The following is a 25,309-nucleotide window of genomic DNA, read 5'->3' on the forward strand; positions in this document are numbered from 1 at the left end:
AGGGAGGTTTTTAGTCCCAGGGTCTTTAGCTTAGTAATGAGCTTTGAGGGCACTATGGTGTTGAATGCTGAGCTGTAGTCAATGAATAGTATTTTCTCATATGTGTTCCTTTTGTCCAGGTGGGAAAGGGCAGTGTGGAGTGCAATAGAGATTGCATTATCTGTGGCTCTAGGAGTGGGTCTAGGGTTTCTGGGATAATGGTGTTGATAATGGTGAGCCATGACCAGCCTTTCAAAGCACTTCATGGCTACAGACATGAGTGCTACGGGTCAGTAGTCATTTAGGCAGGTTACCTTAGTGTTCTTGGGTACAGGGACTATGGTGGTCTACTTGAAACATGTTGGTATTACAGTCAGGTTGAAAATGTCAGTGAAGACACTTGCCAGTTGGTCAGTGCATGCTCTGAGTACACGTCCTGGTAATCCGTCTGGCCCTGCGGCCTTGTGAATTTTTACCTTTTTAAAGGTTTTACACACATCGGCTACGGAGAGCGTGATCACACAGTCTTCCCGGAGCAGCTGGTGCTCTCAACCATGTTTCAGTGTTACTTGCCTCAAAGCGAGCATAGAAGTAATTTACCTTGTCTGGTGGGTTCGTGTCACTGGGCAGCTCGCGGCTGTGCATCCCTTTGTAGTCTGTAATAGTTTGCAAGCCCTGCCACATCCCACGAGCATCGGAGCCGGTGTAGTACAATTCAATCTTAGTCCTGTATTGACGCTTTGCCTGTTCGTCTGAGGGCATAGCGGGATTTCTTATAAGCTTCCGGGTTAGAGTCCCGCCCCTTGAAAGCGGCAGCTCTACCCTTTAGCTCAGTGCGGATGTTGTCTGTAAACCATGGCTTCTGGTTGGGGTATGTACGTACAGTGACTGTGGGGACGACGTCATCGTTGCACTTATTGATGAAGCCAGTGACTGATGTGGTGTACTCCTCAATGCCACCGGAAGAATCCCGGAACATATTCCAGTCTGTGCTAGCAAAACAGTCCTGTAGCTTAGCATCTGCTTCATCTGACCACTTTTTTATTGACCGAGTCACTGGTGCTTCCTGCTTTAGTTTTTGCTTGAAAGCAGGAATCAGGAGGATAGAATTATGGTCAGATTTGCCAAATGGAGGGCGAGGGAGAGCTTTGTACGCATCTCTGTGTGTGGAGTAAAGGTGGTCTAGAGTTTTTTTCCCTCTGGTTGCACATTTAACATGCTGGTAGAAATTAGGTAAAACTGATTTAAGTTTCCCTGCATTAAAGTCCCCGGCCACTAGGAGCGGCGCCTCTGGATGAGCGTTTTCCTATTTGCTTATGGCCGCATACAGCTCATTGAGTGTGGTCTTAGTGCCAGCATCGGATTCTGGTGGTAAATAGACAGCTACAAAGAATATAGATGAAAACTCTCTTGGTAAACAGTGTGGTCTACAGCTTATCATGAGATACTTTACCTCACGCGAGCAACACCTTGAGACTTCCTTAGATTTCATGCATTGACTCAGGGGTGTGAATACTTATGTAAATACAATATTTTGTATTTAATTTTCAATACATTTGTAAAAATTTGTTGTCAGTTTGTCTTCATGGGGTATTGCATGTAGATGTGTGAGAAAAAATATAAATTTAATACATTTTCATTAAGGCTGTAAAAAATGTGGAATATGTCAAGGGGTATTAATACTTTCTGAAGGCATACTTTCTGAAGGCACACTAACTCACCCAAGTGAGTGATTTAAAGGTTAATCTGAGGTTTTCAGTTCATAAAAATTATGTGGAATCTGTCTCACCTCCATAACAAAATGTGTTATTGATTACTCTCTTTCTCTCTATTTTTATCTATTGTTATCTCTCTGTCTCACTCTCCCTCTCCCTTCCTCACCCTCTTCTCTCTCTCTCTCTCTCTCTCTCTCTCTCTCTCTCTCTCTCTCTTTCTCAGGGGGAGAAGTATGACGGGAGGAAAGCAGACGTGTGGAGCTGTGGGGTCATCCTCTTTGCACTTTTAGTGGTGAGTGATTGACAGCTGCCCTGACGATGACCCTGACACGTGCCGGCATCCTACAAAGGACCTTAACGCTCATCTTCCTTCTCTCCTTCTGACCCGCAGCAGTACCCAAACAACATCAAAAATAACAGATACCTACTAGCAAGTTGTTACATTTTTGTGTGCTTACGCAACTTTTAAACCGGAATGAGAATAGGGAGAATAAATAGGAAGAAGTGCAATAAGTTCATCTGTGAGTCCCTCAGGCATATGTTGAGTTATTGTTGTGGTTTATTGTGAGGTAAAGTCACAGTGGACGTATTTTCCTGTGACACAATACGTCTTCATGGGAAGCTGCACCTCAGTGACTCACTGGCTTTGGTCTACAGTGACTTTTAAATTCCCTGGGGAGGAATTCGAGGTAAGGGACAGGACAAGGTTTGGAGACATAACTTAATAAATGTGGTAAAACAAACTTCTTGCCAATGGCCTGTGATTCCAGTTCTTGTCTGTATAGAATGTAAGTTAAAGATGGCATTAGATTATTGGATCAGGACTGAAAATTAAATCAGCACCCTTTCATCCCCATGTGATTGGTTGAGTCATCATGTTTCTGATTGGAGCAGGGATTTCCTGGGCTGGCTTGACTGTCAGCTTTGTACTGACACACATATGCTCATTAATCAGAGTCTGTGTCACCAACATTCACACACCAGTCTGATTAGACAGTGACAAAGTGGGAGAGCTGAGAACAAAGGAAATGATAGGCTGTGTATGTGTTTCTCAATGTTGTGTCAATATGGCCATCTATTCTATCTCCCTGATGAAGGCATGTTGAGATTGGAAGAGACCCTATCAGTAATGCTATCATAAACTACACCTTCCATCCGTAGAAGTATGAATACTCTGCCTGTTTCAAATGTCAGATAGACCTTCACTGATTGTCATGAGTAATGCTCATGTATTGGCTTGGCTAGTGTCTCTTGAAACCCATTCATATTAGAGATTTTGAAGAAGGCTGGCTAGATTAGAGCTATGCTTTGGCTAACATCAAAAAACAAGAATTGTGACTTTGTCAGATAGACCTACATTGACTGCCATGAGTAAAGTTATTCACTGTAGTCCCTTGGCTAACAACAATAATCTTGTTGTTGTCACGTGTGCTCCCTCTCCGGCCTCTAGGTCACCGGGCTGCTCGTTATGGCTCACACCTGTGACCATCGTTACGCGCATCAGTGCAAAATGACACTCACCTTGACTCCATTACCTCCTTGATTACCTGCCCTCAGCAAAAAAAGAAACGTCATCTCAGCGACGGTTATTGTCTTTACCGGAGATAAACAAAAAGAACGCGCTGTCTCGGCCATGCGCTTGGAAACTACAGCCAAAACTACAACTTCTCCCTCATTTTTCCAAAAACCAGCCTGAAAATCTTTCTAAAGACTTTTGACATCTAGTGGAAGCTCTAGGAACTGCAATCGGGGACGATTTCGCCCTAATTTTTTTTTTAATGGTTTGTCCTGGGGGTTTTGCCTGCCGTTTCAGTTCTGTTATACTCACAGACATTATTTTTACAGTTATAGAAACTTTAGAGTGGTTTCTATCCATATCTACCAATTATATGCATATCCTAGCTTCTGGGCCTGAGTAGCAGGCAGTTTACTTTGGGCATGCTTATCATCCGTAAGTCAAAATACTGCCCCCTATCCCAAAGAAGTTACGTACTGCAGTGCAACTCCTCCTCATCGAATGCACCAGATTTGCCACTTCTTGCTGTGAGATGTTAACCCACTCTTTCACCAAGGCACCTGCAAGTTCCCGGACATTTCAGGGGGGAATGGCCCTAGCCCTCACCCTCCGATCCAACAGGTCCCAGACATGCTCAATAGGATTGAGATCCGGGCTCTTCGCTGGCCATGGCAGAACACTGACATTCCTGTCTTCCAGGAAATCACGCACAGAACAAGCAGTATGGCTGGTGGCATTGTCATGCTGGAGGGTCATGTCAGGATGAGCCTGCAGGAAGGGTACCACGTGAGGGAGGAGGATGTCTTCTCTGTAACGCACAGCGTTGAGATTGCCTGCAATGACGACAAACTGAGTCCGATGATGCTGTGACACACCACCCCAGACCATGACGGACCCTTCACCTCCAAATCAATCCCGCTCCAGAGTACAGGCCTCGGTGTAACACTCATTCCTTCGATGATAAACGCAAATCCGACCATCACCCCTGGAGACAAAGTCACAACTCATCAGTGAAGAGAACTTTTTGCCAGTCCTGTCTGGTTCAGCAACAGTGGGTTTGTGCCCATAGGCAACATTGTTGCCTGTGATGTCTGGTGAGGACCTGCATTACAGCAGGCCTACAAGGCCTCAGTCCAGCTTCTCTCAGCCTATTGCAGACAGTCTGAGCATTGTGTATCTTGGGCAGTTGTTATTGCCATCCTGTGTATCAGTCCCGCAGATTTGATGTTCAGATGTACCAATCCTGTGCAGGTGTTGTTACATGCAGTCTGCCACTGCGAGGACGATCAACTGTCCGTCCTGTCTCCCTGTAGCACTGTCTTACATTTACATTTTAGTCATTTAGCATATGCTCTTATCCAGAGCGACTTACAGTAATGAATGCATACATTTCATACATTCTTTTCCCGTACTGGTCCCCCATGGGAATCGAACCCACAACCCTGGCGTTGCAAACACCATGCTCTACCAACTGAGCCACACGGGACCGTGTCTTAGGCGTCTCACAGTACGGACATTGCAATTTATTGCCCTGGCCACATCTGCAGTCCTCATGCCTCCTTGCAGCATGCCTAAGGCACGTTTACGCAGATGAGCAGGGACTCTGGGCATCTTTCTTTTGGTGTTTTTCAGACTCAGTAGAAAGGCCTCTTTAGTGTCCTAAGTTTTCATAACTGTGACCTTAATTGCCTACCGTCTGTAAGCTGTTAGTGTCTTAACGACCGTTCTACAGGTGCATGTTCATTAATTGTTTATGGTTCATTGAACAAGCATGGGAAACAGTGTTTAAACCCTTTACACTGAAGATCTGTGAAGTTATTTGGATTTTTACAAATTATCTTTGAAAGACAGGGTCCTGAAAAAGGGACGTTTCTTTTTTTGCTGAGTTTATGTTGTTCCCTTTGGTTCCTCCACCAGGCGTCATTGTTTCAGTTTCATGTCTGTTTCATGTCTGTTTTTGTGTTTCTTGATTTGTATTATGTTTTAATTTATTTATTAAAACACTCACTCCCTGAACTTGCTTCCTGACTCTCAGCGCACATCTTTACAGAATAACTCCTCACCAAAGGGAATTATCAGGGAGTTCTTTGTGTTGGAGGTGATGTCGGGTCCGGGAGTCTGAACCGGAGCTACCTGGGAGGCCTCAGGACAGTTTGACGGGTTCCCCTGCCTTAGCTGGCTCGATGCATTTCCATGCCTCAGCTGGCAGCTGGCTCGACAGGCTGCCATGCCTCAGCTGGCTCGACAGGCTGCCATGCCTGGCTCGACCGTCTGCCATTCGTCAGGTTTCTGCGCCTTAGCAGAGGTGACCGGTCCGCTCCTGATCCCCGGGATCGTCATCTTGGTCGGCGTCCTGCGGCCAAAACCGCGCGTCGGGGAGGGGTGGGGGTACTGTCACGTGTGCTCCCTCTCCGACCTCTAGGTCACCAGGCTGCTCGTTATGGAGCACACCCGTCACCATCGTTACGTGCGTAAGCGCATAATGACACTCACCTGGACTCCATCACTTCCTTGATTACCTGCCCTATATATGTCCTTTTGGTTATTCCCCAGGCTTCATTGTTTCAGTTTCATGTCTGTGCGTTTTCGTGTTTCTTGTTTTGTATTATGTTTCAATTTATTTATTAAAACACTTACTCCCTAAACTTGCTCCCCGACTCTCAGCGCACATCGTTACAGTTGTTTATCCGTGTCAGATGCATACAGTACAGTCTCACCTGGCAGTCTTTAAGTTTTCTACTTTGGCATGACTCTAGATTTCTAATGCCGACTTACTGAGTGATATTACATATGGCCGGTTTCCCGGACACATATTAAGCCTAGTCTTGGACTAGGAAACACTTTCAATTGGGAAATGGGAATCTCCGTTGAACATTCTTTTTCGTCCAGGATTAGGCTTTAAGTGGGTCCTGTAGACCAACCCTAAGAATATCTGTAGTGGAACTTGAGCATCATTCTGGTATTAATGCTCCTCTCTGTGTTGTTCAGAGGACCACAGTGGAAATAAATTCGTAACTTTTTTTGTGTTATCCATGATGATTTGAATGCAGTGTATCCATTTGGCTGGCTGGATTTATGAATATAATCTTATCATTCCAGGGTGCCCTCCCATTTGACGATGATAACCTGAGAAACCTGCTGGAGAAGGTGAAGTTGGGTGTTTTCCACATGCCCCACTTCATCCCCCCAGACTGTCAGAACCTCCTTCGGGGCATGATCGAGGTGGATGCCACTAAGAGACTCACGGTACATTCCTCTAAGATCAGCTCTAGGATTAGATGTTAGTTCGTAACCCCCTTACTTCAGGTAGACAATTCCCTTAATATCTGATCAGTTTACACCCCTAAGAGGTGAGTATGGCCCACCTAATCTACCGCTAAGATCAGGCCGAGGACCAGATGTATGTTCACAACACCCTTGTTTCAGCTTAAAGATGCACTTAATACTACATTTGTTCACTTTCAGGTGAAATGTAAATTGGTTCTCAATCAATACAGGGGGAAACTTCAAAGGGACTAGCAGATATGTAACAAACAATTCCATCTCACTTTATTGCCACAAAATATTTACTACCACAGTGTAAAGCTCTCACTCACAGTACTAGTAAAGCAGAAATCACTTATCACTGCAGAGAAAGGGAGCCATCTTCCCCTGAATTAGACTAAAGACATTCAGGGGCAGTTTCTCATGCTCAGATTAAGACTATTCCTTGACTGAACATCACTTTTAATGGCGTTTCTACAGTTAGCATGTCCTTTTGTTCAGGAATAGGCTTAATCTGGGTCCGGGAAACCTCCACTCTGGTTCTAGACTCCAGACTAAGGGGCAGGCAAAGTACGGTCCGCGGCCCGGATACATTTAAAAAAAAAATATATATATATATATATATATATATATATATATATATATATATATATTACACTTTTTTTCTCTTCAATTTCGTGGAATCCTATTGGTAGTTATGGTCTTGTCCCATCGCTGCAACTCCCGTATGGACTCGGGAGAGGCAAAGGTCGAGAGCCGTGCGTCCTCCGAAACACGACCCAGCCAAGCCACACTGCTTCTTGACACAATGCCCGCTTAACCCGGAAGGCTGGGTTAGAGGAAACACCGTACACCTGGCAACCGTGTCAGCATGCATGCACGCGGCACACCACAGGAGTCGCTAGAGCGCGATGGGACAAGGACATTTCGGCCTGCCAAACCCTCTCCGAACCCAGACGATGCTTGGCCAATTGTGCGCCGCCTCATGGGTCTCCCAGTCACGGCCAGCTGTGACAGCCTGGGATCAAACCCGGGTCTGTAGTGACGCCTCAAGCACTGCGATGCAGTGCCTTAGACCGCTGCCCCACTCGGGAGGCCCCTGCAAATTGTTTTGAACAAACAATTGGTCCCCCAAAAAGTGCGTCCCTCTGTCGAATTTCAAAATCTCAATGTGGCCCTCGAGCCAAGAAGTTTGCCCATCCCTGCTCTAGACAGTAAGCCCATTGACTGTTTGGTTCAGACATCTGAAATACAGACAGGCAGCACTTCAAACCCTCCCACAGCTACAGTGTGACTTCCTCCTGTAACGTCTGCTTCCAACTCACACTCTCAAACACGTAGATCCCCTGAACGCAGTTCACTTTCCAGCCCACTTTCCAGCTCACTTTCCAGCTCACACACTCAAACACATAGATCCCCTGAACGCAGCTCACTCTCCAGATCCCAATCACCTGAATTCTGATCACCTGTTCACACACCTGTATGTCATTATCACACACTATTTAGTTCAGTTCTTTGCACCCCATCATTGTGAGGTGTTGTTTGTTTTGTGACACGTCTATTTGGAGCGCTGGGTTTCCCGTAATTTAATCTTCCTGTGTATGATAGTTTTGGCCTGCCTCACTAACGACGCCTTTTGCCTATTCCCTGCCTGTACTTTAGCCTATTGGATTTCCTGTTATCAACCTATTTCCTGATCTCCCGGACGACGTTACTAGCCTTTTCCCTGCCTGTACTGTTGCCTTTTTGGACACCCTGTGTATGACCTTCTGCCTGCCCCTGGACCCAGCTACCTGCCTCCTCCTGTGGTCCTTTTCAAATAAACACCTGCTGCGCCCTGCGCTTGAAACCAGCTCTCTGTCTCCCATCGTGTTCATTACTCCTCTAACAGTTAACTAGATTCCTCTCACTCACATCAGCGTTGAGTTTTCTGTCAAGGAGAGGGTGATTTCCCAGTTGCCCAATGTTTTAAGTGTCCCTCACTAAGCTGGTTTTCTATCTGTTTAATCTACTCAACAAATAATATTAATGCTATAATGTGTTTTATTTCTTTTTATGTATTGAAATAAGTGGAAGCCCCACAGAATTAGAATGAATATACACTACATGACCAAAAGTATGTGGACCCCTTGCACATCGAACATCTCATTCCAAAATCATGGGCATTAATATGGAGTTGGTCCCCCCTTTTCTGCTACAGCAGCCTCCACTCTTTTTGGAAGGCTTTCCACTAGATGTTGCAACATTGCTGCGGGGACTTGCTTCCATTCAGCCACAAGAGTATTAGTGAGGTTGGGCACTGATGTTGTGCGATTAGGCCTGGCTCGCTGTCAGCGTTCCAATTCATCACAAAGGTGTTCGATGGGGTTGAGGTTAGGGCTCTGTGCAGGCCAGTCAAGTTCTTCCACACCGATCTCGACAAACCATTTATGTATGGACCTCGCTTTGTGCACAGGGGCATTTCATGCTGAAACAGGAAAGGGCCTTCCCCAAACTGTTGCCACAAAGTTGGAAGCACAGAATCATCTAGAATGTAATTGTATGCTGTAGCGTTAAGATTGGAACTTGGTAATAAGTATTGCAATCGAGGACAGAAGATTTTTACGCGCTATGCGCTTCAGCACTCGGCAGTCCCGTTCTGTGAGCTTGTGTGGCCTACCACTTCGCGGATGAGCTGTTGTTGCTCTTAGACATTTCCACTTTACAATAACAGCACTTACAGTTGACCGGAGCAGCTCTAGCAGGGCATAATTTTGACAAACTGACTTGTTGGAAAGGTGGCCTCCATTGACGGTGCCACGTTGAAAGTCACTGAGCTCTTCTGTAAGGTCATTCTACTGCCAATGTTTGTCTATGGCGATTGCATGGCTGTGTTCTCTATTTTATACACCTGTCAGTAATGGGTGTGGCTGAAATAGGCTAATCCACTAATTTGATGGGGTGTCCAGATACTTTTGTACATATAGTGTTTTATATTTTTTGTCACTACAGTAGATAAAGACTGGGTTGTTACTAGAAGCCTTAAGTGTGTCGTAATGCATACAGTAAGAACAGATAAGGCATGTTGCTGTGTTCACTTGTCTGTCTGTCTGTCTGTCTGTCTGTCTGTCTGTCTGTCGCAGCACCTGTTTCACATGCTGTGTCATTAACACAATGTTTTTCCTCTTCCTGTGTGTCTCTGCAGTTAGAGCAGATCCAGAAGCACAACTGGTACATGTGAGTAGAGCTCCTTTCTATGTGGGTGTGTGTGTATGCCTGTCTCCATGCATATGACTGGCTGTTTTGTGCATATAATAGATATATGCACTGTTATCTGATAAATTAAATTAAATTGACAAAATGTAGCAAATATTCAAACAAAGAGTCAGTAGATAAAAGTATTGCACTAAATTAAATTAGTGAATGGGAACAAATGGAATCTAAAATCCACATTTTTCGCAGCCTTTTTAGTAAAAGAGAAGGTAGGTCCATTAGGACAGATGTGAGAGGTTCTAGTAGTTGCCCTACACACCACCTGAACATAAAATACCATCATGTTCTTAGTTTTAATGGAACTCTGTTCTCCTCTTAAATGGCTTGACCTTGACAATGTAGGCTTAAGGATCTGCCCCTGTTTTTCAATTTTCGCCGAAAATGACATACCCAAATCTAACTGCCTGTAGCTCAGGACCTGAAGCAAGGATATGCATATTCTTGATACCATTTGAAAGGACACACTTTTGAAGTTGGTGGAAATGTTGAATTAATGTAGGAGAATATAACACATTAGATCTGGTAAAAGATATGTACCATCATCTTTGAAATGCAAGAGAAGGCACAATTTAGATTTTGGCCACTAGATGGCAGCAGTGTATGTGCAAAGTTTTAGACTGATCCAATGAACAATTGCATTTCCGTTCAAAATGTTCTGATCGAATGTGCCTAATTGGTTTATGAATACAATTTCTAGTTCATAACTGTGCACTCTCTGTCAAACAATAGCATGTATTATTGCACTGTAATAGCTACTGTAAATTGGACACTGCAGTTAGATTAACAAGAATTTAAGCTTTCTGCCAATGTCAGATATGACTATGTCCTGGGAAATGTTTTTGTAACTTACAACCTCATGCTAATCACATTAGCCTATGTTCGCTCAACCATCCCGCGGGGGACCCACCGATCCTGTAGAGGATACCTCCTCTCAGAAAAGAGCCAAGGACCGTTCTACTGTTAAGCATTGTAATAATGTGTGTTGCTCATTGCTACATTATGTCAGTTCATTGTTATTTAGCATTCTAAGATACTGTATACTGAACAAAAATATACACGCAACATGTAAAGTGTTGGTCCCATGTTTGAAGAACTGAAATAAAAGATCCCAGACATTTTTTATAGACACGAAAGCTTATTTCTCTCAAATTTTCTGCACAAATTTGTTTACATCCCTGTTAGTTATCATTTCTCCTATGTCAAGATAATTCATCCACCTGACAGGTGTGGCATATCAAGAAGCTGATTTAACAGCATGATCATTACACAGGTCCACCTTTTGCTGGGGAAGATAAAAGGCCACTATGTGCAGTTTTGTCACACAACACAATGCCACAGATGTCTCAAGTTTTGAGGGAGCGTGCAAATGGCATACTGACTGCAGGAATGTCCACCAGAGCTCTTGCCAGAGAAGTGAATGTTCATATCTCTACCATAAGCCGCCTCCAACATTGTTTTAGAGAATTTGGCAGTAAGTCCAACCGGCCTTACAACCACAGACCATGTGTAACCACGCCAACCCAGGACCTCCACATCTGGCTTTTTCACCTGCGGGATCATCTGAGACCAGCTACCTGGACAGCTGATAAAATTGTGGATTTGCACAACTGCAGAATTTCTGGTATGGCCAGGCATAAGCTACGGACAATGAACGCAATTGCATTTTATCGATGGCAATTTGAATGCACAGAGATACTGTGATGAGATCCTGAGGCCCATTGTCGTGCCATTCATCCGTCGCTATCATCTTAAGTTTCAGCATGATAATGCACGTACCCATGTTGCAAGGATCTGTACACAGTTCCTGGAAGCTGAAAATGTAACCAGTCTTCCATGGCCTGCATACTCTCCAGACATGTCACCCATTGATTATGTTTGGGATGCTCTGAATCGACGTGTACGACAGCCTGGACCAATTCCCACCAATATCCAGCAACTTCGCACAGCCATTGAAGAGGAGTGGGACAACATTCCACAGGCCACAATCAACATCCTGATCCACTCCAAGATGATTGCGCCACATGAGGCAAATAGTGGTCACACCAGACACTGACTGGTTTTCTGATCTACATACATTTTTTAAAGGTATCTGTGATCAACATATGCATTTCTGTATTCCCAGTCATGTGAAATCCATAGATTAGGGCCTAATGATTTGTATTTTTTATTTACTGATTTCCTTATATGAACTGTAACTCTTTGAAATTGTTGCATGATGCATTTATATTTTTGTTCGGTGTATCTTCGTCATGTTTGGTGGATTAAGTTTCCTAACGGTAAAGTAGTTTCACAATTCTGATAGCTTTGTGGTGTGTTTTTGTCATTGCTAACATTGTAAAATTGAAAATCTCCCATTGTTAGCGTTCTACTCCACTGTATTGCCTGTCTAGATGAGCTGGTTAAGAAACTACACTTTAAAGTTGTCTTTTTCTACAGAACAGATAGTGCCTTTTTCTCTTAGCAGTAAGAAGCAGATTATTTAGTTAACCTTTTTATCTGTTCTTGATTATGATGTTATTTATCAAAGTGCAGCTGCTACTACTCTTAAACCTTTGGATGCCATTGTAAAATGCCTAGGTCTCAATATGTCTTCCCTGGTGTAAAAATAAAAAATAAAAGTATAAAAGTAAAAAATATATATATAAAACAACATCTGTCAGTCATTCCTGTCATTCTTCCTGTCTGTCAGAGCTGGGAAGAACGAGCCAGAGCCGGAGCAGCCTGTCCCCAGGAAGGTGGCCATCAGAACCCTGAGCACTGAAGAGATAGACCCGGACGTCCTGGAGAGCATGCACTCTCTGGGTTGCTTCAGAGACAAGGGCAAACTCACCAAAGACCTGCTCTCTGACGAGTGAGTAATAGAGGGATGGGAGGGAGGGAGAGGGTAAAGAGGGCGAATGAGGGAGGACTGTAAGGATGGAAGGGTTAAAGAAGTGCACTCTGTGCTGCTTCAGGGACAAAAACAAACGCGCCAAAGACTTGCTCTCTGTGGAGAGTGGGAGGGAGGGAAATAATGCACTCACTGGGCTGTGTCAGAGATGAGAGCAAACTGATGAAAGTCCTGCTCTCTGACAAGAGGGAAGGAGAAAGGGATGGAGAGATATGGAGGGAGAAATGGAAGTGTCATCAAAGTCATCCGCTCTGAGGTGCTTCAAGGACATCTGACAGGATGACTTTACTGTCTTGACTCTCCAGTGATAACCAGGAGAAGATGATCTACTTCCTGCTGCTTGACCGGAAGGAGAGGTACCCCAGTCAGGAGGACCAGAACCTCCCCCCGCGCAGTGAGATAGGTAGGCTACACCATAACTCAGATAATGTTCTGTCACACGTGTAGTTGGTTTGTTGCTAACTAGTTCTCTTTCTCTCTTCACTTGCTTCTCCCCTGACCCCTAACATTTGACCCCTAACCCCTGTTCAGCTGACCCACCCAGGAAGCGTGTGGACTCCCCCATGTTGAACCGCCATGGGAAGAGGAGGCCGGAGAGGAAGTCTATGGAGGTGCTGAGTGTCACAGAGGGGGGCTCTCCTGTACCCGTACGACGAGCCATCGACATGGCCACACATGGACAGAGGTATGGTGTGATGTACACACACATACAGGACATGGACTCACTCACACATATCATATTGACACATATGCACACATGCACAAGTACATGCAACACATATCAGTGTAAGCACACCCACACATACACACATAAACACACATACACACTAATGCTCACACGAACACACACACAACCTGGGCAGTCTCAGATTTGTTTAACCTCCCGCTTTGGGCTGGATGTGTCAATGTGTAGTTCATACATGCATAAGCTATGAGTAGAATTACTGTCTTACCTCAATTAGCCATGAAATCCCTAGTTTGAAAGTGACTGTTTATCTTGAAGCTGTGCCGTGCCATTCTCCCTACATTGAGCTTTAGCCTCTCACATTTGAGTGGCAGCTAGCAAGAGGCCTGCCCAGCGTTATCTAATGAGGCAGGCCCAACGGCTCAGTGGACACAGCAGAGAGAGAGAGAGCAATGACGTGGTGCATATATCGGCACAAATGTGACATAGTATGCAATTTTGAGGGCCACTTCTAGCTTGTGAGTGCTACTCTCAGAACTACTGGCTAAGAAATATACAAAATTACTGGAGAATCTCTTTAACAAACAGACACGTGCATGCATGGACACACACACACACACACACACACACACACACACACACACACACACACACACACACACACACACACACACACACACACACACACACACACACACACACACACATACACACCATACAAACACGTACACAAACACACATGCCAGATTCACATACGTAGCAGTAGGATGCCTACATATTATGGATTTCCTGTTGGATATCTCTTTCTATTAGTTCAATCTGCTGTGTGTGTACTTCCAGTAGAATCCCTCTCCTCACTAACTGAATTATTAAGCTGCTTAGGGTGTTACGACAGCCTGACACTGACAGAAAAGTTTACAACTTTCTGCGCGGGTGAGTCTTCCAAAGAGGATAGAGGCTTTAAGACTTCAACTTTTTTTTATGCCACATGTGAGAATACCCCCATATTATCATGACCGTTCAAAGTGTCTTACCCCTTTGTTTCATCTGTTTTGACTTGCTGATTAATATATTCATGTCATGTGTGAATCTTTTTTCATGTTTTCATTGTCATGTCATGATCAATAATTTTTCTTCTTCTGTTAACTTTTCCTTTCAAGACTAATATTACTTCCTGTGCATTGGTCATTGTGAGCAATAGCCAGCTCTGTATTGCATACACAACTAACGTGAGGTCGCCAACTCATGACCTATACAATAATCTGTACTTTTTAGGGAATGCTTAGAATCAGTCCCTTTATGTGACTGTCTTTCTGTCTGTCTTTTTACTTTCTTTCTGTCTGTCTGTAGTAAGTCTGTTTTCAGTAAAAGCTTGGATATCACAAACGCTAACTTCACCAAAGAAGAAAGGTATTTGTCACTTTTATCTGTCTCTCTTGCCACAGTTGAGTTTCAGAGGGGTTTTCCCATTCACATTCTCACCATGTTTAAGTCTATAAGCCTTTGAGAGGGTAGTCTAGTAAACTTCAATAAAAACTAAGCTCCCTTCTTGTCTGCATAAAATTCATTCCCAAAGAATCGAACCTCCTGCCGTTAGAATTCTTCTGAAACTTTTACCAGAAGTTCACTTGACTGCCTGGCTATCTGATAATGAATTCACACAATAAAGCCCTTATTTTCATACTGTGGTAAACTAGGCCAATGTGATCAGGCCTAGACTGAACTGAAGGAGAGAGGAGATAGAGAAGAGATAGAGGGAGGGAGTCTTCTCTACACCCTCGGCCGCTTCCATGCACATCAAAAGCATCTTATCCTCCTTCTCCTTCTCCTTCTTTTGGCCCCTCTCTTCCCTTTGATGCTGTAGTTTGACGTCCCAGGGCAAATCCCAATTTTAGGTCAACTTCCTTGTTTCCCTGTTTTGCCTCCTTCCCCATTGTGTGTGTGTGTGTGTGTGTGTGTGTGTGTGTGTGTCTGTGTGCCTGAACGTGTGTGTGTGTGTGTGTGTGTGTGTGTGTGTGTGTGTGTGTGTGTGTGTGTGTGTGTGTGTGTGTGTGTGTGTGTGTGTGTGTGTGTGTGTGTGTGTGTGTGTGTGTGTGTGTGTGTGTCTGTGTTCGCTCCCATGCATGTGTGAATTTGTTTGTCTTCTGCCCGTCTATTTGTGAGGTTACCACATCATGGTGAGTCAGGTCCAATCTTCCTTTCAAAGCCTATTCACAGATGACCTTGTGTCCAGGAACACAGTTTAGAGACGCTTCCCCGGTCCGCCCCCCACCCCACCGCACCGTACAGAGAGCGATTAGCATAAATTAATTGGTGGGAATGCAGATGGGGCGTTTTGCTGGAGCAAAGAAGAGGAGAACAAACAGGGATGGAAATAAGGCATTCACATCCCTCTGAATAGTCTTTTATCTCCATTATCTAATTAGAGCGATACAGTGGTAAACACACGCACACACATACACACCAATGCACACGTACACACAAACACACATTGTATTTCATTGGCATTGAACAACAGATTTCTTTCAATTATGTGCTTGAAAGACTACCTGATCTTGGCAAGTACAATAATGTGTTGTAATTAAAAAGCGCCTTACCTTTCCCACCATCAACATACAGCAGAATAAGGATGAAAAGCCATAACATTTCCAAAGTTTACACACGCAAAACAGGATTGACTGAAAGCATATGACTATATGTATATGCAGGGGTGCAACTTTGGTTTTAGAAGTGAGGGGGGACATAATTATTATTATTTTTATTTAAAAAATGTATCCAGTCGGATAAACACTCCAAACAGCCTACCCGACAGCTCGGAAGTGTCCGCATGGTCCTAAAGTACACCGTTGCCTCGTTTTGTATCACATTTCAATGATAAAACAATTTGCAATTTGACTCATATGTACTCAGTTATCAATATTTACTACATGTCCGAATACAGTATGGCAAGCTCATAGAGCGACTTCTGAGGGAAACTCCCCTGCATCTTAACTCTGTGGCTTATAGTATGTCTCCCTTCATAAATCTTCTTTCGTTCTCCATTGTTACAGTTTCATGTAGTTTGTGGTGCAGTAACGTTACTTCATCTCCTGTGTCCCTACTGTGACATCGATGTCTGTCTGTGTAGAACCCTGTCTGGAGGATTCCATTGCGGTTCAGTGAAAGGCAACTCAGCTCTTAGGTTCTTGTTCGCTCGCCTTACGTTTGTATTACCGTCGCCACTTTGTAATCCAGATGGATGAAATCCTTCCCTGAGGTTGAAGCTTAGCGTTTGGTTGTGTGTGTGCATGCATGCGAGTGCATGTGCGTGCACACTGCAGCATATATGATTTACTGTTTCAATTTTAGTTTCCAACAAAAAAGCCAAATCGTCTATGGCAAATTACATCCCCAAACCTCGCTTGGGGTGGCCCTATGTGATGTGAGGGAGGGAGGGGTTGACAACAGAGAATGGACAAGAGAAGGGGAAGAAATTAAAAGAAGACGTGAAAAGTGAATGAATTGTAAATGAAGAATGAAAAGGCTCATCTGGAGTAGAATAGAGACACGGCACTAATTCATTTTGAGGTGTGTGTGCGTGCTCACGGCATAGCTGACTTATTTGAAGTATTTATCGATGTTGACTTTAGACCCTGATGCTTTGCATGTCTTGTTGTCATGTAGACAGACACGGTTGGCCATTACACCCAATCTAGTATTTAAAAGCCAACACACACCAAACCTTTCAACGGTCTGCTGTTTTAGTCTACAGCCACTGTGTGACTGTGTTAGTCATATTGTACACACGAGCCATTTGAAGCTATGCATAAAGATAGCTCTGATGCCTCATCAAAGATAAAAGGCAAGGTAGAGGAAGAGGGAGACAGAGATTGACAGACAGAGAGAGAGAGAGAAAAAAAGAGAGATGGAGAGCGTGATGAGCCAGGAAGAGAGTGAGTAAGAGGGAGAGAGAAAGAGAGAGTGAGTGAGAGAGAGTGTGACCACTGTGACTGATAGAAAACTGAGGAAAACAGACTATGTAGTGAGCATAACCTTGCTATTAAGAGGCCGCCATAGGCAGACCTGGCTCTCAAGAGAAAACAGACTATGTAGTGAGCATAACCTTGCTATTAAGAGGCCGCCGTAGGCAGACCTGGCTCTCAAGAGAAGACAGGCTATGTGCCCACTCCCCACAAAATGAGGTGGAAACTGATCTGCACATCCTAACCTCCTGCCAAATATGCGATGATATAAGAGAGACGTATTTCCCTCACATTACATGGACCCCAAAATAGTTTGAAAACAAATCAAATATTGATCAACTCAAAATATCTGTTATGTGAAATACCAGCAGTGTGCACTCAGCGCAGCAAAGTCTGTGACCTGTTCCTGAGATAAGAAAAGGGCAACCAGCGGAAAACAAACACCAAAGTAAATGAAAGCTATATGTATCTGTTTATTTATTTTCCCTTGCCATTTGTACTTCTTCTATGTGCACATTCTAACAACACTACACATAATTAATAATATAACATTTCAAACTTGTGTGTGTTTAATGTTAATTGTTCATCTGTGATTGTTTATTTTACTTGCTTTTGGCAACATAAACATTGCTTCTCATGCCAATAAAGTCCCTTTGAATTGAATTGAAATGAGAGAGAGCGGGAGAGAGAGAGAGAGAGAGAGAGAGAGGGAGGGAGAGATTGAAAGACAGAGAGAAATGTGTTTAATAAAACAGCTCAGAAATCCCAACCTAAACAGACTCCCTCCCCAGGGGTGAAATAACCCTGGCTACATCCACAGTTATCCATCCTTGTTTGAGTCAATCTCCTCTACTTACCCTGTATGATTCAATCTCCGCCAACCTTTTTAGCTCAGGGCAAAGTTTTCAAAAAGTACAGATAGCGGCATACAGTACAAAGTGCTACAGCCACAAACAACTGTGTTACGTTAGTTTAATGAACTCATCTTATTCTGATCTCTTTCCTCTACTTCTTCCAGAAGCTTCTGCTAGAAAATGCCATTATGCACAGATCTAAGATCAGTTTACCCTCCCAAATTGCAACTTGAACCATTATGGGGTAAATCACAAAACCAATCTTAGATCAGTGTGTAGGGGCAACTTCATCCTACTCCTTTGGGAGCTTATATGCGTTTGTCCCCCATGCTTTATGTCCTCCCTTCAGCTAGGGGTGTGCCAGTGTGTGGTCATATTGTAGTGTTCAGTGTTTTCCCATCGCAGTCGCACATATTGCATTGTCAGAGGATGTCTTTAACCTGTGTGTCTGCGTGTGTGTCTACAGGTCACGGTCTATCAGTGGAGCATCCTCCGGTCTCTCCACTAGTCCTCTCAGCAGTCCCAGGGTAAGAGTTTGGTTGTTCCGTACCACCCGCTGGCCCACCGGGGCCTACACTGCACTGCACCGCACCAACTCACCTCACCGCTAGCTCTGCTGTGATGTGGTTGTCACCGGAATGCACACGCTGCTATTCACTCACTACGGCCACTCACAAGGCTATAAATAAGGCAGCTCATAGAGGAATCAGACATGAAGCCTGCATAATCCTGTCATAAGAATAGTGTAAAGCTACCAGTCTCTATACCCTATGACAGCTTATGACTCGGGCCATGTGTTTTGGACAATCATGTCACAAGACCTGGATTTTATCTTTATTTAAAGCTTTTTCTTTAATCTGTCCTGTTTTTCTTTTTATGTCAGATGGTCCAGCACCATCCTCAGACAATTGCTTTCATTTTTGGTGTAATTCTATTTCTGGAAAAGGCTTAAAATGAAGGTTAAAATCTACGTCACTTGTCATGATAGCCCAAAACACAGGGCATGACTTATGACACCTGACATAGCGCTGATATGAGGATTTAGTGTCATTAATGGGTTGTATCAGTTGTTATACTGTAATGTATGATTGGTTATCATGACCTGTCACGACTGTTGTTATATCATCGTTATGACAGAGCTATGTAGGCTGTATGTCATAGGGCTTCTTGTGATGTCTCATAAGGGCTTAAGTACTGATGAGGGAACCCATCTTTCTTGTTTTAAAGTTCTTAATTCCCCCAACAGTTCATCAGATTGCAAACACATCCATGATTTGAAATCCCATACGTGGGATACATAGGGAATACATTAGAAAGTGCTGCCATGTTATAAAATGACTGTAAAAGTTTGGGCTACAAATCAACTAACCAGCTCCTAGCTAGCATGCACAGTTCCTTCATTCTTTTACTAAGGCAATGCATTTTTAAAGCCAGCCCTTAGTGAGGATACAAACATGCAGTCATCCCATATTCTGCCTCTTCTTGCGGAACTGTCATTGTTATCAAGGATTCTGTAAAAGTTTCATAGTTGAGGACATTTCTTTCTGGCAAATATGTATGTCTGTCAGCAACCCCAGCAGGGGTTTTGGGCCTAAATGTTACTTCCTATTCTTTTTTTATGATGAGTGATACTGTAAAGGACTTGGTTCAGATAGTGGTGATGCCATTTTAGTCCTCCTTTTTTAAGTGTAAATATGGTGCCGATTATGTAAGGCTACAAATTATGTCACACATTGATGGGGATCACTCTACTGGGGATTAGGGTTTAGGAGTATAATTTGACCTTTACATTTTAGAGCACCCACATGCACACACACACACACACACACACACACACACACACACACACACACACACACACACACACACACACACACACACACACACACACACAGGGACATACACGCTCATGCATTATATTTAATGAGGATCACTTCACCAAGGCAGGCGACATAAACGCTTCATAATGCTGCCATATGAGTGACACAACAAAAAGCCGATAAGCCTTGCATAAACTTTTAATACATGCCAGTTTTCATTAGCTGTCATAAACGTTCATGTCCTGTCATGATAGTTGCTATGTCATTCATACCACAGCATTGTGCATGCAGTATGGCTGCTTTCCAACAATGAAGTCTGGAAGCTAATGCAGTTAGCTTTGGGTGCTGTTTCAGTTGCCGGTTTGGGTTTGGCTTCATGAATGCTTGTAATGTTCTACACTTCTGTCCCCCCATGGTGCTGCTGCCTCCTGGTTGGCTGGTTGTGCTAATGGCATGTTCTTCTTGTCTTTCTTTCTGCACTCTCACCACTCTCCCTGCCTGTGTGTCACTCACTCCACCTATCCTCTCCTCCATGTCATTTCTTACTATATTGCTGATTTTTTTCCTGGTGCCTTTTCATTGCAATCCACCTTTATTGGGTTGTGGTGTTTTCTATATATGTCCCCTGGCTTCTGGGCGTGGTCTCTCATTGGCTGCCTGTGCTGTCAATCTAACGGTGCGTGTCCAATCGCAGCCGGTCCGACGCTTCTTCATCCCGCCCCAGTCGCCGGACCTCTGTCAGTCGCCCAACTGTAGCCCCACCCATTCCCCAGAGTCCCGCCTTAACCATAACGGGGTAGGGGGGGCCAATCGCGTGCACCCACACCCGCTCCCCAACTCCTACACGCCAAAGATGGGGTCCCCCCTGATGCACCCCCGCACACAGACCCTCCCCGCCAAGCCCAAAGTGTCTGAGAAGCCCCTTCAGACCACCAGGTCCAACCCCCTTCCCAACTTGGCTGATAGCCCAACCACCCCCAAGTCGGAGCCCACATCCCCCTCATCACCCCTGGGAAGCCCCCCCTGTGTCCCCAACAGCCCACGGCCACGACGCCACCCGCCCCTCACCGTGCCCCCCAAGCTCTCCATCCCCCTGTCCCCGATGCCACCCATGTCCCCCCTTCGCCGGCACCGCCTCCACCCTGACCACAACGGTCACAAATCTGTCCCCACCATACAGGTGACTCCGCACCCCTCTCCGCTGGGGAGCCCCCTCCCCACCCCCAAGGGCACTCCGGTGCACACGCCCAAGGATAGCCCGGCAGGCACCCCCAGCCCCACGCCGCCCCCCAGCCCCTCCATCGGCGGACTGCCCTGGAGGACGCGTCTCAACTCTATCAAGAACAGCTTCCTGGGCTCGCCGCGCTTCCATCGCAGGAAAATGCAAGGTACTGGACTGGGGTAGGAGACTTGGGGAAGAGAGGGGAGAGGTGAGGGAATAAGGCAGGGTTTCCACAAACACTAACAGTGGGTATAGGAAAGGGACCCTTTGGTGGCTCACAGCTACATCCTTCTGGGCTGCGTAGATCATCCCCAGCGCAACGACGTGCTGGAACCACCTGGTCAAGGGGATTGGTCACCATGAGTTTAAAATCCCACCTATACACAGATCATACTGTACTGTTAGGAAATCTATTTTACACTCTCCCAGCCTTAGCGCAGGGGAATATCTGCGTTCATCTCAAGAGGGTTAACAGTAATGGTTCTGTCCTATACGTTGTGATATAATCTTATTAAACCATGGAGGAGGTAGTTTCTTTACGCTAGTCCGATTAACTTCTATATGATTAGTCATGTACATTATAAATCAACGGCTATTCCATTCCGATGAGAGGAGCAAAGGTGAGAAGAATAATTGTTTGTGTTGTAAGGAGCGTATAGTTTCAGAGCTTTACCATAGGCGTTATGTTGGTTCTCAAAGCGTGCAAGCTCATATATGTAATTGGGGAAACTGTAGGGTGTGTTTTGCTTCGTTTATTGAGTGGTATAATGTTTTAATGCCTGTAGGTAAGTTGTCATGTAATATGTGCTGCACGGTGATAGATCATTGAAATCCTCCATTACTAAGTGGCGGCAGGTAGCCTAGCGGTTAGAGCGTTGGGACAGAATCCCAAAGCCGGCAAGGTGGGAAACTGCTGTTTTGCCCTTGAGCAAGGTAATTAACCCCCACAACAACTGCTTCCCGGTTGAATGCATTCAGTTGTGCAACTGACTAGGTATCACCTTTCCTTTCCCTAACTGGATTTATACAACGTGAAGGGATATTGTCCATCTTATCCAGAATATCCAGGTGATGGTATTACAATGGTAGAAGACAACGCATTTTATAAACAATAGTGCTCTCAAATCAAATCAAATCAAATTTATTTTTATATAGCCCTTCGTACATCAGCTGATATCTCAAAGTGCTGTACAGAAACCCAGCCTAAAACCCCAAACAGCAAGCAAAGCATGTGAAAGAAGCACGGTGGCTAGGAAAAACTCCCTAGGAAAAACTCCCTAGAAAGGCCAAAAACCTAGGAAGAAACCTAGAGAGGAACCAGGCTATGAGGGGTGGCCAGTCCTCGTCTGGCTGTGCAGGGTGGATATTATAACAGAACATGTTAAAATGTTCATAAATGACCAGCATGGTCAATAATAATAATCATAGTAGTTGTCGAGGGTGCAACAAGCACGTCCGGTGAACAGGTCAGGGTTCCATAGCCGCAGGCAGAACAGTTGAAACTGGAGCAGCAGCACGGCCAGGTGGACTGGGGACAGCAAGGAGTCATCATACCAGGTAGTCCTGAGGCATGGTCCTAGGGCTCAGGTCCTCCGAGAGAAAGACAGAAAGAGAGAAAGAGAGAATTAGAGAGAGCATATTTAAATTCACACAGGACACCGGATAAGACGAGAAATACTCCAGATGTAACAGACTGACCCTAGCCCCCCGACACATAAACTACTGCAGCATAAATACTGGAGGCTGAGACAGGAGGGATCAGAAGACACTGTGGCCCCATCCGATGATACCCCCGGACAGGGCCAAACAGGCAGGATATAACCCCACCCACTTTGCCAAAGCACAGCCCCCACACCACTAGAGGGATGTCTCCAACCACCAACTTACCGTCCTAAGACAAGGCCGAGTATAGCCCACAACGATCTCCACCATGGCACAACCCAAGGGGGGGCGCCAACCCAGACAGGAAGACCACGTCAGTGACTCAACCCACTCAAGTGACGCACCCCTCCCATGGACGGCATGGAAGAACACCAGTAAGCCAGTGACTCAGCCCCTGTAAAAGGGTTAGAGGCAGAGAATCCCAGTGGAAAGAGGGGAACCGGCAAGGCAGAGACAGCAAGGGCGGTTCGTTGCTCCAGCCTTTCCGTTCACCTTCACACTCCTGGGCCAGACTATACTTAATCATAGGACCTACTGAAGAGATAAGTCTTCAGTAAAGACTTAAAGGTTGAGACTGAGTCTGCGTCTCTCACATTGGTAGGCAGACCATTCCATAAAAATGGAGCTCTATAGGAGAAAGCCCTACCTCCAGCCGTTTGCTTAGAAATTCTAGGGACAATTAGGAGGCCTGCGTCTTGTGACCGTAGCGTACGTGTAGGTATGTACGGCAGGACCAAATCGGAAAGATAGGTAGGAGCAAGCCCATGTAATGCTTTGTAGGTTAGCAGTAAAACCTTGAAATCAGCCCTTGCCTTAACAGGAAGCCAGTGTAGGGAGGCTAGCACTGGAGTAATATGATCAAATTTTTTGGTTCTAGTCAGGATTCTAGCAGCCGTATTTAGCACTAACTGAAGTTTATTTAGTGCTTTATCCGGGTAGCCGGAGAGTAGAGCATTGCAGTAGTCCAGCCTAGAAGTAACAAAAGCATGGATTAATTTTTCTGCGTCATTTTTGGACAGAAAGTTTATGATTTTTGCAATGTTACATAGATGGAAAAAAGCTGTCCTTGAAACAGTCTTGATATGTTCTTCAAAAGAGAGATCAGGGTCCAGAGTAACGCCGAGGTCCTTCACAGTTTTATTTGAGACGACTGTACATCCATCCAGATTAATTGTCAGATTCAACAGAAGATCTCTTTGTTTCTTGGGACCTAGAACAAGCATCTCGGTTTTGTCCGAGTTTAAAAGTAGAAAGTTTGCAGCCATCCACTTCTTTATGTCTGAAACACAGGCTTCTAGCGAGGGCAATTTTGGGGCTTCACCATGTTTCATTGAAATGTACAGCTGTGTGTCGTCCGCATAGCAGTGAAATTTAACATTATGTTTTCGAATGACATCCCCAAGAGGTAAAATATATAGTGAAAACAATAGTGGTCCTAAAACGGAACCTTGAGGAACACCAAAATTTACAATTGATTTGTCAGAGGACAAACCATTCACAGAGACAAACTGATATCTTTCCGACAGATAAGATCTAAACCAGGCCAGAACTTGTCCATGTAGACCAATTTGGGTTTCCAATCTCTCCAAAAGAATGTGGTGATCGATGATATCAAAAGCGGCACTAAGATCTAGGAGCACGAGGACAGATGCAGAGCCTCGGTCTGACGTCATTAAAAGGTCATTTACCACCTTCACAAGTGCAGTCTCAGTGCTATGATGGGGTCTAAAACCAGACTGAAGCGTTTCGTATACATTGTTTGTCTTCAGGAAGGCAGTGAGTTGCTGTGCAACAGCTTTTTCTAAAATTTTTGAGAGGAATGGAAGATTCGATATAGGCCGATAGTTTTTTATAATTTCTGGATCAAGATTCGGCTTTTTCAAGAGAGGCTTTATTACTGCCACTTTTAGTGAGCTTGGTACACATCCGGTGGATAGAGAGCCGTTTATTATGTTCAACATAGGAGGGCCAAGCACAGGAAGCAGCTCTTTCAGTAGTTTAGTTGGAATAGGGTCCAGTATGCAGCTTGAGTGTTTGGAGGCCATGATTATTTTCATCATTGTGTCAAGAGATATAGTACTAAAACACTTTAGTATCTCCCTTGATCCTAGGTCCTGGCAGAGTTGTGTAGACTCAGGACAATGGAGCTTTGGAGGAATACCCAGATTTAAAGAGGAGTCTGTAATTTGCTTTCTAATGATCATGATCTTTTCCTCAAAGAAGTTCATAAATGTATTACTGCTGAAGTGAAAGCCATCCTCCATTTGCGAAGGCTGCTTTTTAGTTAGCTTTGCGACAGTATCAATCAAGCGATGTTGCCCATTTGTCTGACCTTTTCACCTTTAAAGTCCAATGCAGCCGTTTTTATCTCAGTATCAAACAATTTTTGGTTAACAATTAAGTACATTGTTTTTAATTAAAATGGTCAAAAAGAAAAAAAATTTGCTTCTCAGTAAAAGAGCGATTTCTCAAGTGAGAATTTTGCTAG

At 44.6% G+C, this 25,309-nt stretch overlaps 1 protein-coding gene across 2 annotated transcripts in view; it reads left to right on the forward strand.

The window, feature by feature from the left end:
• LOC106561909 (serine/threonine-protein kinase BRSK2) overlaps positions 1 to 25,309 on the forward strand; it is a 168,409-nt gene that overhangs the window by 127,357 nt on the left and 15,743 nt on the right. For both annotated transcript variants that reach the window (XM_014126251.3, XM_082957689.1), the window contains exons 7-14: positions 1,918 to 1,986; positions 6,310 to 6,456; positions 9,659 to 9,690; positions 12,416 to 12,577; positions 12,922 to 13,019; positions 13,148 to 13,301; positions 18,584 to 18,644; positions 21,118 to 21,325. In XM_014126251.3, coding sequence (XP_013981726.1) covers positions 1,918 to 1,986; positions 6,310 to 6,456; positions 9,659 to 9,690; positions 12,416 to 12,577; positions 12,922 to 13,019; positions 13,148 to 13,301; positions 18,584 to 18,644; positions 21,118 to 21,325 — 931 coding nt within the window. The remainder of the gene's footprint in view (positions 1 to 1,917; positions 1,987 to 6,309; positions 6,457 to 9,658; positions 9,691 to 12,415; positions 12,578 to 12,921; positions 13,020 to 13,147; positions 13,302 to 18,583; positions 18,645 to 21,117; positions 21,326 to 25,309) is intronic.

Source organism: Salmo salar, chromosome 11 (assembly GCF_965601325.2).
Source record: "Salmo salar chromosome 11, fSalSal1, whole genome shotgun sequence".
Classification (NCBI taxonomy): Eukaryota; Metazoa; Chordata; class Actinopteri; order Salmoniformes; family Salmonidae; genus Salmo; species Salmo salar.